At 40.8% G+C, this 12011-nt stretch overlaps 2 protein-coding genes across 2 annotated transcripts; both read left to right on the top strand.

Annotated features, from left to right (window-relative positions):
- Window positions 1-42: 42 nt before the first annotated feature.
- LOC125571645 (fibropellin-1-like) lies at window positions 43-5114 on the top strand. Its single transcript, XM_048731933.1, has 15 exons — window positions 43-120; window positions 232-319; window positions 384-500; window positions 580-1168; window positions 1355-1536; window positions 1839-1952; window positions 2053-2166; window positions 2243-2791; window positions 2888-3004; window positions 3124-3240; window positions 3324-3872; window positions 3952-4065; window positions 4145-4264; window positions 4329-4445; window positions 4525-5114. The coding sequence occupies exons 1-15, from the start codon at window positions 43-45 to the stop codon at window positions 5112-5114; spliced, it is 3555 nt and encodes a 1184-aa protein (XP_048587890.1).
- Window positions 5115-5190: 76 nt separating this feature from the next.
- Window positions 5191-11980, top strand: LOC125571495 (fibropellin-1-like). Its single transcript, XM_048731928.1, has 20 exons — window positions 5191-5207; window positions 5300-5481; window positions 5784-5897; window positions 5998-6111; window positions 6188-6736; window positions 6833-6949; window positions 7069-7185; window positions 7269-7817; window positions 7897-8010; window positions 8090-8209; window positions 8274-8390; window positions 8466-9020; window positions 9309-9422; window positions 9725-9838; window positions 9939-10052; window positions 10129-10677; window positions 10774-10890; window positions 11010-11126; window positions 11210-11758; window positions 11838-11980. The coding sequence occupies exons 1-20, from the start codon at window positions 5191-5193 to the stop codon at window positions 11963-11965; spliced, it is 4467 nt and encodes a 1488-aa protein (XP_048587885.1). The 3' UTR covers window positions 11966-11980.
- The last annotated feature ends 31 nt before the right edge of the window (window positions 11981-12011 follow it).

Below are 12011 nucleotides of genomic sequence, written 5' to 3'. Positions count from 1 at the left end.
TTGCAGTTGCGAATCAGTGTTCCAGTAATCCATGTCAGAACAATGCGGAGTGCAAACACGCTGGATCAACATTCACCTGCTCTTGCACGGCTGGATTTACAGGAGATCTATGTGACAAGGGTGAGTGTCAATAAATGGATAAAGTTTTACTGGTCAATCTTCTCGCGTATTAATCAATTTATTTGTTTTCCCTTAACAGAAGTAGATCCATGCAACCCAACTCCATGTCAGAACGGAGGGACTTGTAGTTTGACTTCTAACGGAACGGACTACTCGTGTACCTGTGCACCGAGTTTTACTGGAAAGAACTGTACAACTGGTAGGTTTTTATGTCTTGGTCCGTATGTAAGACCTATTGTTGATACCTTTTTTTTTCATATCAGACATCGATGAATGTTCCGACCCGAAATTATGCAAAAACGGTGGTTTGTGCCAGAATAAAGAAGGGGGATACACGTGCAATTGCACCTCCTCCTTCTCAGGAAAGAATTGCGAATTTGGTAAGACTGTTATTCAATCTACTTAAACCAGGTTGTATAGGCTTCTTATTTGTTTTTGTTTTTTTTTTCATCTGATTAGCTTGTAGCTACCAGAAAGTGAACCTCGCATTTGTCGTCGATGGATCAGCTAGTGTTGAATTACAGGGAGCTGGTAACTTCGGCAAGCTGAAAGAGTTTGTCAAGAGACTCGTTGGCTCATTCAAGATAAGCACCGACGATGCACACATTGCGCTAGTGATGTACTCAACAACCGCCAAGGCAGAGTTTACTTTAAACAAGTTCTCCAGCGTTTCAGATGTGCTTGCGGCGATAGACGCGTTGACATACCCATCAGGGTCTTCTTATACTGGCAAAGCGCTTGAGATGACCAAGACTGAGATCTTTGACAAAGCCCCAAGGAAAGATGCACTGAATACTGTGATTGTGATAACTGATGGTGAATCGCAAGACTCAGTGTCAAGTACAGCTAAAGTTTTACGCGATTCTGGTGTAACGGTTATAAGTGTCGGTGTGGGCTGCTGTTCGCCTAAGAAAACACTTGAAGAAATGGCGTCTAGTCCAGAATATGTGTTTACAAGTGCGTTTGATGATCTAGCTTTGATTGAAGAGAACATCAGGGAGAAGATATGTTTGGGTAAGTTCATAGGTCTTTCTTTGAGCCCTTACTAGTACCTTTTATCTCAAGATGTACCATGCTTTATGTTTTGATATTTCTTCTTCAAGGAAAATCTTGTCCAAATAGATTATGTTTAGTTTGATATCGTGAGGACATCACTAGAATTGTAAAGGAACAAGATGTTTAAAGTCGAGAATAAGTGGTTGATTTTTTAAGATGCAAGTGGTGGGTAATACAGCGCCCATTTATGTTTGTTGCCGGTATATATTACTCAGAAAATTATATCCACATTTTCTTTTCTTTCAGTTGTTGACAAGTGTGCTACCAATCCTTGCAAGAACAGTGGGACTTGTACTAGCGTCTACTCAGACTTCAATTGTACTTGTTCGAGTGGCTTTCAAGGGAAAGACTGCTCTCTTGGTAAGTGATGACAAAAGAAATGAGTTGGATTTTTCATTCAAATGTAAATTACAACTGTTAGAAGTTTAGAACGACATTTTGACCACTTTACCGACATTAGGATTATTTTGTTATTAAAACTCTATGCCACGGATAATATTAAATCACCTTTGAATGAATTTTATCACAGCCAGAATAGAAAACCAGGAAAAACTGAATGTTTAAGAGCCCAGAATATTAAAGAGTGAATTTTGAGTTTTCGTACAGAGATCACCCATTTTATCTCTCTTGTTGATTGCTACATTGATATTTTTAAACTGTAGATGTAGATGAATGTAAATCTTCACCATGCAACAAAAACCAGAACTGCATCAACTCGTTCGGATCATTCACCTGTGTCTGTAAAGACGGCTTCAAAGGAGACAACTGCGAAACAGGTAGTCTAGTTATAAAATGAAGATATTTGGCAATATACACACAAAACATCATTGATATCTCAGTGTACCCATGTTTGATTGTGTTATTTGTCAAACAAAGATATCGACGAGTGTCTAAACTTGCCTTGCAAACACGGAGGCACATGCAACAACAAAGGCGGGTCCTACTCCTGTGAATGCTCAACTGGTTATGTCGGCAAAAATTGTAAACAAAGTAAGTTCAGCTAATTTGTAATTTCTTATGTTGTAAACGAATTCTCACTCCTAATAATGATTGTTTTCTCATTAAGATTTCACCGATCCTACACTGGACGTTTTGTTTCTGTTGGATGGCGCAAGTGAGGTCGGAGCTGACACTTTCTTAAAATTCATTAACTTCACCAAAAAGTTTATCGAGCCATTCACGATTTCGGAAAACAAAACAAACGTTGCAGCGGGTGTGTTTGCCGATGTTGGCAAGATAGAGTTCCTGTTCACAGAGAATTACGATAAACCATCGGTGTTGGCTGCTCTAGATGGCATTGCTTATCCCAACAAGAATGCTAGAAATCTGTCTGACGCAATGATAAAGGCTAAGGATGAGGCATTCACGAAAGATCGTGATTCTGCACCGGATATTGTGGTCATTCTGACGGACAAAATAACAGAAAACGTGACGTTCCCCGCCAAAGCGCTGAAGGATGATGGAGTCAGAGTGTTTGTTATAGCTATAGGCGAAGACAAGAACGATCCATTACTGAGAGACATACCATCTGACCCGAAGGAAGATCACCTGTTTACTCCTTTAATTGAAGACCTTGAGCCGATGCTGCCAGAGATCCTTGGTGAAGTTCTTGCAGGTTAATACTTATAACGAGCTTGTGTTTTCTTGTATTTAAAAATCGGCATGGAGGATTTTATTCCGGTCTTTAATTATTTGGATTTCTCTTTTTCAGATATTGAACCTTGTACGAAAAATCCTTGTCAAAATGGAGGAACGTGCATCCCCTCCGGACCTAGTGTCTACACTTGTACTTGTACCCCTGGTGTAACCGGCGCTAATTGTGAAACCGGTAAAAAAAGATTTCTAGACAGTCAAAGTGGTGCTTTCATTTGTATATGTTTGGAAGCTGTTTATGGTCTGCCTCGTGTGATTTGTAGACACTGTATTTATTTGCCATTGGTTTTACAGATGTCGACGAATGCAGTAATTCCAGTCTGTGTGGAGCCGATAGAATGTGTGTCAACACTTATGGGAGCTTCCTTTGTCTTTGTACAGAAGATAAATACGGGCCACACTGCAATTACAGTGAGTAGCCTCCTTTCTCGTTTCGCAAGACCCAGCGTTAGTTTGCTTTTATCCTTTCGATTCTCATGACTTTTCTGTTTCAGCCTGCGAGTCTGGCATTGATTTGGTATTTGCTGTTGACGGATCTACTTTTGTTGGATCGAGCAATTTCCGCAAATCGTTGGAATACGCAAGAGCTGTGACTAGTTCCCTGAATATTTCTGAATCTGCAACTCACGTTGGTGTCACAGTCTATGGGAAGGTTGGACAAGCGGCGGTCTCCCTCAAGCAGTATTATGACAAAAGTAGTCTAACAAAAGCCATCTCCAACGTATCCTATCCTAACGGGTTTGCAAGACATCTTGGAGAGGGCTTGAATCGTTCGAAAACGCACCAGTTTGACGTGTCAGGCCGTTCTACTAAGCAAGTCCTGATAGTGTTGATTGGTGGGAAGTCAGATGACGATCCGACAGTTGCTGCCTACGAGCTCTTGAATTCTGGCACTGAAGTGTTTGTTCTAGGATTGGGAAGCACCAACTCCTTATCACAATTAAATCAAGTTGCATCTGACCCGGACAGTAAGCACGTTATTCTTAAGGAATACGAGGGTCTTGCCGCCTATGTAAGACAAACAAAGATGGAAGTTTGCCAGGGTAAGTGTTGACTACACTTTGGCTAAACGTATAACGATTAAGCAGTCGGCAGTTTTCATCAGGTACGTTTTGCTTGCAGTTGCGAATCAGTGTTCCAGTAATCCATGTCAGAACAATGCGGAGTGCAAACACGCTGGATCAACATTCACCTGCTCTTGCACGGCTGGATTTACAGGAGATCTATGTGACAAGGGTGAGTGTCAATAAATGGATAAAGTTTTACTGGTCAATCTTCTCGCGTATTAATCAATTTATTTGTTTTCCCTTAACAGAAGTAGATCCATGCAACCCAACTCCATGTCAGAACGGAGGGACTTGTAGTTTGACTTCTAACGGAACGGACTACTCGTGTACCTGTGCACCGAGTTTTACTGGAAAGAACTGTACAACTGGTAGGTTTTTATGTCTTGGTCCGTATGTAAGACCTATTGTTGATACCTTTTTTTTTCATATCAGACATCGATGAATGTTCCGACCCGAAATTATGCAAAAACGGTGGTTTGTGCCAGAATAAAGAAGGGGGATACACGTGCAATTGCACCTCCTCCTTCTCAGGAAAGAATTGCGAATTTGGTAAGACTGTTATTCAATCTACTTAAACCAGGTTGTATAGGCTTCTTATTTGTTTTTGTTTTTTTTTTCATCTGATTAGCTTGTAGCTACCAGAAAGTGAACCTCGCATTTGTCGTCGATGGATCAGCTAGTGTTGAATTACAGGGAGCTGGTAACTTCGGCAAGCTGAAAGAGTTTGTCAAGAGACTCGTTGGCTCATTCAAGATAAGCACCGACGATGCACACATTGCGCTAGTGATGTACTCAACAACCGCCAAGGCAGAGTTTACTTTAAACAAGTTCTCCAGCGTTTCAGATGTGCTTGCGGCGATAGACGCGTTGACATACCCATCAGGGTCTTCTTATACTGGCAAAGCGCTTGAGATGACCAAGACTGAGATCTTTGACAAAGCCCCAAGGAAAGATGCACTGAATACTGTGATTGTGATAACTGATGGTGAATCGCAAGACTCAGTGTCAAGTACAGCTAAAGTTTTACGCGATTCTGGTGTAACGGTTATAAGTGTCGGTGTGGGCTGCTGTTCGCCTAAGAAAACACTTGAAGAAATGGCGTCTAGTCCAGAATATGTGTTTACAAGTGCGTTTGATGATCTAGCTTTGATTGAAGAGAACATCAGGGAGAAGATATGTTTGGGTAAGTTCATAGGTCTTTCTTTGAGCCCTTACTAGTACCTTTTATCTCAAGATGTACCATGCTTTATGTTTTGATATTTCTTCTTCAAGGAAAATCTTGTCCAAATAGATTATGTTTAGTTTGATATCGTGAGGACATCACTAGAATTGTAAAGGAACAAGATGTTTAAAGTCGAGAATAAGTGGTTGATTTTTTAAGATGCAAGTGGTGGGTAATACAGCGCCCATTTATGTTTGTTGCCGGTATATATTACTCAGAAAATTATATCCACATTTTCTTTTCTTTCAGTTGTTGACAAGTGTGCTACCAATCCTTGCAAGAACAGTGGGACTTGTACTAGCGTCTACTCAGACTTCAATTGTACTTGTTCGAGTGGCTTTCAAGGGAAAGACTGCTCTCTTGGTAAGTGATGACAAAAGAAATGAGTTGGATTTTTCATTCAAATGTAAATTACAACTGTTAGAAGTTTAGAACGACATTTTGACCACTTTACCGACATTAGGATTATTTTGTTATTAAAACTCTATGCCACGGATAATATTAAATCACCTTTGAATGAATTTTATCACAGCCAGAATAGAAAACCAGGAAAAACTGAATGTTTAAGAGCCCAGAATATTAAAGAGTGAATTTTGAGTTTTCGTACAGAGATCACCCATTTTATCTCTCTTGTTGATTGCTACATTGATATTTTTAAACTGTAGATGTAGATGAATGTAAATCTTCACCATGCAACAAAAACCAGAACTGCATCAACTCGTTCGGATCATTCACCTGTGTCTGTAAAGACGGCTTCAAAGGAGACAACTGCGAAACAGGTAGTCTAGTTATAAAATGAAGATATTTGGCAATATACACACAAAACATCATTGATATCTCAGTGTACCCATGTTTGATTGTGTTATTTGTCAAACAAAGATATCGACGAGTGTCTAAACTTGCCTTGCAAACACGGAGGCACATGCAACAACAAAGGCGGGTCCTACTCCTGTGAATGCTCAACTGGTTATGTCGGCAAAAATTGTAAACAAAGTAAGTTCAGCTAATTTGTAATTTCTTATGTTGTAAACGAATTCTCACTCCTAATAATGATTGTTTTCTCATTAAGATTTCACCGATCCTACACTGGACGTTTTGTTTCTGTTGGATGGCGCAAGTGAGGTCGGAGCTGACACTTTCTTAAAATTCATTAACTTCACCAAAAAGTTTATCGAGCCATTCACGATTTCGGAAAACAAAACAAACGTTGCAGCGGGTGTGTTTGCCGATGTTGGCAAGATAGAGTTCCTGTTCACAGAGAATTACGATAAACCATCGGTGTTGGCTGCTCTAGATGGCATTGCTTATCCCAACAAGAATGCTAGAAATCTGTCTGACGCAATGATAAAGGCTAAGGATGAGGCATTCACGAAAGATCGTGATTCTGCACCGGATATTGTGGTCATTCTGACGGACAAAATAACAGAAAACGTGACGTTCCCCGCCAAAGCGCTGAAGGATGATGGAGTCAGAGTGTTTGTTATAGCTATAGGCGAAGACAAGAACGATCCATTACTGAGAGACATACCATCTGACCCGAAGGAAGATCACCTGTTTACTCCTTTAATTGAAGACCTTGAGCCGATGCTGCCAGAGATCCTTGGTGAAGTTCTTGCAGGTTAATACTTATAACGAGCTTGTGTTTTCTTGTATTTAAAAATCGGCATGGAGGATTTTATTCCGGTCTTTAATTATTTGGATTTCTCTTTTTCAGATATTGAACCTTGTACGAAAAATCCTTGTCAAAATGGAGGAACGTGCATCCCCTCCGGACCTAGTGTCTACACTTGTACTTGTACCCCTGGTGTAACCGGCGCTAATTGTGAAACCGGTAAAAAAAGATTTCTAGACAGTCAAAGTGGTGCTTTCATTTGTATATGTTTGGAAGCTGTTTATGGTCTGCCTCGTGTGATTTGTAGACACTGTATTTATTTGCCATTGGTTTTACAGATGTCGACGAATGCAGTAATTCCAGTCTGTGTGGAGCCGATAGAATGTGTGTCAACACTTATGGGAGCTTCCTTTGTCTTTGTACAGAAGATAAATACGGGCCACACTGCAATTACAGTGAGTAGCCTCCTTTCTCGTTTCGCAAGACCCAGCGTTAGTTTGCTTTTATCCTTTCGATTCTCATGACTTTTCTGTTTCAGCCTGCGAGTCTGGCATTGATTTGGTATTTGCTGTTGACGGATCTACTTTTGTTGGATCGAGCAATTTCCGCAAATCGTTGGAATACGCAAGAGCTGTGACTAGTTCCCTGAATATTTCTGAATCTGCAACTCACGTTGGTGTCACAGTCTATGGGAAGGTTGGACAAGCGGCGGTCTCCCTCAAGCAGTATTATGACAAAAGTAGTCTAACAAAAGCCATCTCCAACGTATCCTATCCTAACGGGTTTGCAAGACATCTTGGAGAGGGCTTGAATCGTTCGAAAACGCACCAGTTTGACGTGTCAGGCCGTTCTACTAAGCAAGTCCTGATAGTGTTGATTGGTGGGAAGTCAGATGACGATCCGACAGTTGCTGCCTACGAGCTCTTGAATTCTGGCACTGAAGTGTTTGTTCTAGGATTGGGAAGCACCAACTCCTTATCACAATTAAATCAAGTTGCATCTGACCCGGACAGTAAGCACGTTATTCTTAAGGAATACGAGGGTCTTGCCGCCTATGTAAGACAAACAAAGATGGAAGTTTGCCAGGGTAAGTGTTGACTACACTTTGGCTAAACGTATAACGATTAAGCAGTCGGCAGTTTTCATCAGGTACGTTTTGCTTGCAGTTGCGAATCAGTGTTCCAGTAATCCATGTCAGAACAATGCGGAGTGCAAACACGCTGGATCAACATTCACCTGCTCTTGCACGGCTGGATTTACAGGAGATCTATGTGACAAGGGTGAGTGTCAATAAATGGATAAAGTTTTACTGGTCAATCTTCTCGCGTATTAATCAATTTATTTGTTTTCCCTTAACAGAAGTAGATCCATGCAACCCAACTCCATGTCAGAACGGAGGGACTTGTAGTTTGACTTCTAACGGAACGGACTACTCGTGTACCTGTGCACCGAGTTTTACTGGAAAGAACTGTACAACTGGTAGGTTTTTATGTCTTGGTCCGTATGTAAGACCTATTGTTGATACCTTTTTTTTTCATATCAGACATCGATGAATGTTCCGACCCGAAATTATGCAAAAACGGTGGTTTGTGCCAGAATAAAGAAGGGGGATACACGTGCAATTGCACCTCCTCCTTCTCAGGAAAGAATTGCGAATTTGGTAAGACTGTTATTCAATCTACTTAAACCAGGTTGTATAAGCTTCTTATTTGTTTTTGTTTTTACATCTGATTAGCTTGTAGCTACCAGAAAGTGAACCTCGCATTTGTCGTCGATGGATCAGCTAGTGTTGAATTACAGGGAGCTGGTAACTTCGGCAAGCTGAAAGAGTTTGTCAAGAGACTCGTTGGCTCATTCAAGATAAGCACCGACGATGCACACATTGCGCTAGTGATGTACTCAACAACCGCCAAGGCAGAGTTTACTTTAAACAAGTTCTCCAGCGTTTCAGATGTGCTTGCGGCGATAGATGCGTTGACATACCCATCAGGGTCTTCTTATACTGGCAAAGCGCTTGAGATGACCAAGACTGAGATCTTTGACAAAGCCCCAAGGAAAGATGCACTGAATACTGTGATTGTGATAACTGATGGTGAATCGCAAGACTCAGTGTCAAGTACAGCTAAAGTTTTACGCGATTCTGGTGTAACGGTTATAAGTGTCGGTGTGGGCTGCTGTTCGCCTAAGAAAACACTTGAAGAAATGGCGTCTAGTCCAGAATATGTGTTTACAAGTGCGTTTGATGATCTAGCTTTGATTGAAGAGAACATCAGGGAGAAGATATGTTTGGGTAAGTTCATAGGTCTTTCTTTGAGCCCTTACTAGTACCTTTTATCTCAAGATGTACCATGCTTTATGTTTTGATATTTCTTCTTCAAGGAAAATCTTGTCCAAATAGATTATGTTTAGTTTGATATCGTGAGGACATCACTAGAATTGTAAAGGAACAAGATGTTTAAAGTCGAGAATAAGTGGTTGATTTTTTAAGATGCAAGTGGTGGGTAATACAGCGCCCATTTATGTTTGTTGCCGGTATATATTACTCAGAAAATTATATCCACATTTTCTTTTCTTTCAGTTGTTGACAAGTGTGCTACCAATCCTTGCAAGAACAGTGGGACTTGTACTAGCGTCTACTCAGACTTCAATTGTACTTGTTCGAGTGGCTTTCAAGGGAAAGACTGCTCTCTTGGTAAGTGATGACAAAAGAAATGAGTTGGATTTTTCATTCAAATGTAAATTACAACTGTTAGAAGTTTAGAACGACATTTTGACCACTTTACCGACATTAGGATTATTTTGTTATTAAAACTCTATGCCACGGATAATATTAAATCACCTTTGAATGAATTTTATCACAGCCAGAATAGAAAACCAGGAAAAACTGAATGTTTAAGAGCCCAGAATATTAAAGAGTGAATTTTGAGTTTTCGTACAGAGATCACCCATTTTATCTCTGTTGTTGATTGCTACATTGATATTTTTAAACTGTAGATGTAGATGAATGTAAATCTTCACCATGCAACAAAAACCAGAACTGCATCAACTCGTTCGGATCATTCACCTGTGTCTGTAAAGACGGCTTCAAAGGAGACAACTGCGAAACAGGTAGTCTAGTTATAAAATGAAGATATTTGGCAATATACACACAAAACATCATTGATATCTCAGTGTACCCATGTTTGATTGTGTTATTTGTCAAACAAAGATATCGACGAGTGTCTAAACTTGCCTTGCAAACACGGAGGCACATGCAACAACAAAGGCGGGTCCTACTCCTGTGAATGCTCAACTGGTTATGTCGGCAAAAATTGTAAACAAAGTAAGTTCAGCTAATTTGTAATTTCTTATGTTGTAAACGAATTCTCACTCCTAATAATGATTGTTTTCTCATTAAGATTTCACCGATCCTACACTGGACGTTTTGTTTCTGTTGGATGGCGCAAGTGAGGTCGGAGCTGACACTTTCTTAAAATTCATTAACTTCACCAAAAAGTTTATCGAGCCATTCACGATTTCGGAAAACAAAACAAACGTTGCAGCGGGTGTGTTTGCCGATGTTGGCAAGATAGAGTTCCTGTTCACAGAGAATTACGATAAACCATCGGTGTTGGCTGCTCTAGATGGCATTGCTTATCCCAACAAGAATGCTAGAAATCTGTCTGACGCAATGATAAAGGCTAAGGATGAGGCATTCACGAAAGATCGTGATTCTGCACCGGATATTGTGGTCATTCTGACGGACAAAATAACAGAAAACATGACGTTCCCCGCCAAAGCGCTGAAGGATGATGGAGTCAGAGTGTTTGTTATAGCTATAGGCGAAGACAAGAACGATCCATTACTGAGAGACATACCATCTGACCCGAAGGAAGATCACCTGTTTACTCCTTTAATTGAAGACCTTGAGCCGATGCTGCCAGAGATCCTTGGTGAAGTTCTTGCAGGTTAATACTTATAACGAGCTTGTGTTTTCTTGTATTTAAAAATCGGCATGGAGGATTTTATTCCGGTCTTTAATTATTTGGATTTCTCTTTTTCAGATATTGAACCTTGTACGAAAAATCCTTGTCAAAATGGAGGAACGTGCATCCCCTCCGGACCTAGTGTCTACACTTGTACTTGTACCCCTGGTGTAACCGGCGCTAATTGTGAAACCGGTAAAAAAAGATTTCTAGACAGTCAAAGTGGTGCTTTCATTTGTATATGTTTGGAAGCTGTTTATGGTCTGCCTCGTGTGATTTGTAGACACTGTATTTATTTGCCATTGGTTTTACAGATGTCGACGAATGCAGTAATTCCAGTCTGTGTGGAGCCGATAGAATGTGTGTCAACACTTATGGGAGCTTCCTTTGTCTTTGTACAGAAGATAAATACGGGCCACACTGCAATTACAGTGAGTAGCCTCCTTTCTCGTTTCGCAAGACCCAGCGTTAGTTTGCTTTTATCCTTTCGATTCTCATGACTTTTCTGTTTCAGCCTGCGAGTCTGGCATTGATTTGGTATTTGCTGTTGACGGATCTACTTTTGTTGGATCGAGCAATTTCCGCAAATCGTTGGAATACGCAAGAGCTGTGACTAGTTCCCTGAATATTTCTGAATCTGCAACTCACGTTGGTGTCACAGTCTATGGGAAGGTTGGACAAGCGGCGGTCTCCCTCAAGCAGTATTATGACAAAAGTAGTCTGACAAAAGCCATCTCCAACGTATCCTATCCTAACGGGTTTGCAAGACATCTTGGAGAGGGCTTGAATCGTTCGAAAACGCACCAGTTTGACGTGTCAGGCCGTTCTACTAAGCAAGTCCTGATAGTGTTGATTGGTGGGAAGTCAGATGACGATCCGACAGTTGCTGCCTACGAGCTCTTGAATTCTGGCACTGAAGTGTTTGTTCTAGGATTGGGAAGCACCAACTCCTTGTCACAATTAAATCAAGTTGCATCTGACCCGGACAGTAAGCACGTTATTCTTAAGGAATACGAGGGTCTTGCCGCCTATGTAAGACAAACAAAGATGGAAGTTTGCCAGGGTAAGTGTTGACTACACTTTGGCTAAACGTATAACGATTAAGCAGTCGGCAGTTTTCATCAGGTACGTTTTGCTTGCAGTTGCGGATCAGTGTTCCAGTAATCCATGTCAGAACAATGCGGAGTGCAAAAAAGCTGGATCAACATTCAACTGCTCTTGCACGGCTGGATTTACAGGAGATCTATGTGACAAGGGTGAGTGTCAATAAATGGATAAAGTTTTACTGGTCAATCTTCTCGCGTATTAATCAATTT

This window comes from Nematostella vectensis, chromosome 1 (assembly GCF_932526225.1).
Source record: "Nematostella vectensis chromosome 1, jaNemVect1.1, whole genome shotgun sequence".
NCBI classification, from domain to species: Eukaryota; Metazoa; Cnidaria; class Anthozoa; order Actiniaria; family Edwardsiidae; genus Nematostella; species Nematostella vectensis.
This window is presented reverse-complemented; position numbering and strand designations above follow the sequence as displayed.

Bases quoted from the DNA above. Each gene is read 5' to 3' on its own strand.
- LOC125571645 (XM_048731933.1), top strand. From the start codon at position 43: ATGCGGAGTGCAAACACGCTGGATCAACATTCACCTGCTCTTGCACGG. The intron at 2,167-2,242 runs GTAAGTTCAGCT...TTTCTCATTAAG, and splicing joins CGGCAAAAATTGTAAACAAA to ATTTCACCGATCCTACACTG. The intron at 3,005-3,123 runs GTAAAAAAAGAT...TTGGTTTTACAG, and splicing joins CGGCGCTAATTGTGAAACCG to ATGTCGACGAATGCAGTAAT.
- LOC125571495 (XM_048731928.1), top strand. The intron at 6,112-6,187 runs GTAAGTTCAGCT...TTTCTCATTAAG, and splicing joins CGGCAAAAATTGTAAACAAA to ATTTCACCGATCCTACACTG. The intron at 8,210-8,273 runs GTAGGTTTTTAT...TTTTCATATCAG, and splicing joins TGGAAAGAACTGTACAACTG to ACATCGATGAATGTTCCGAC.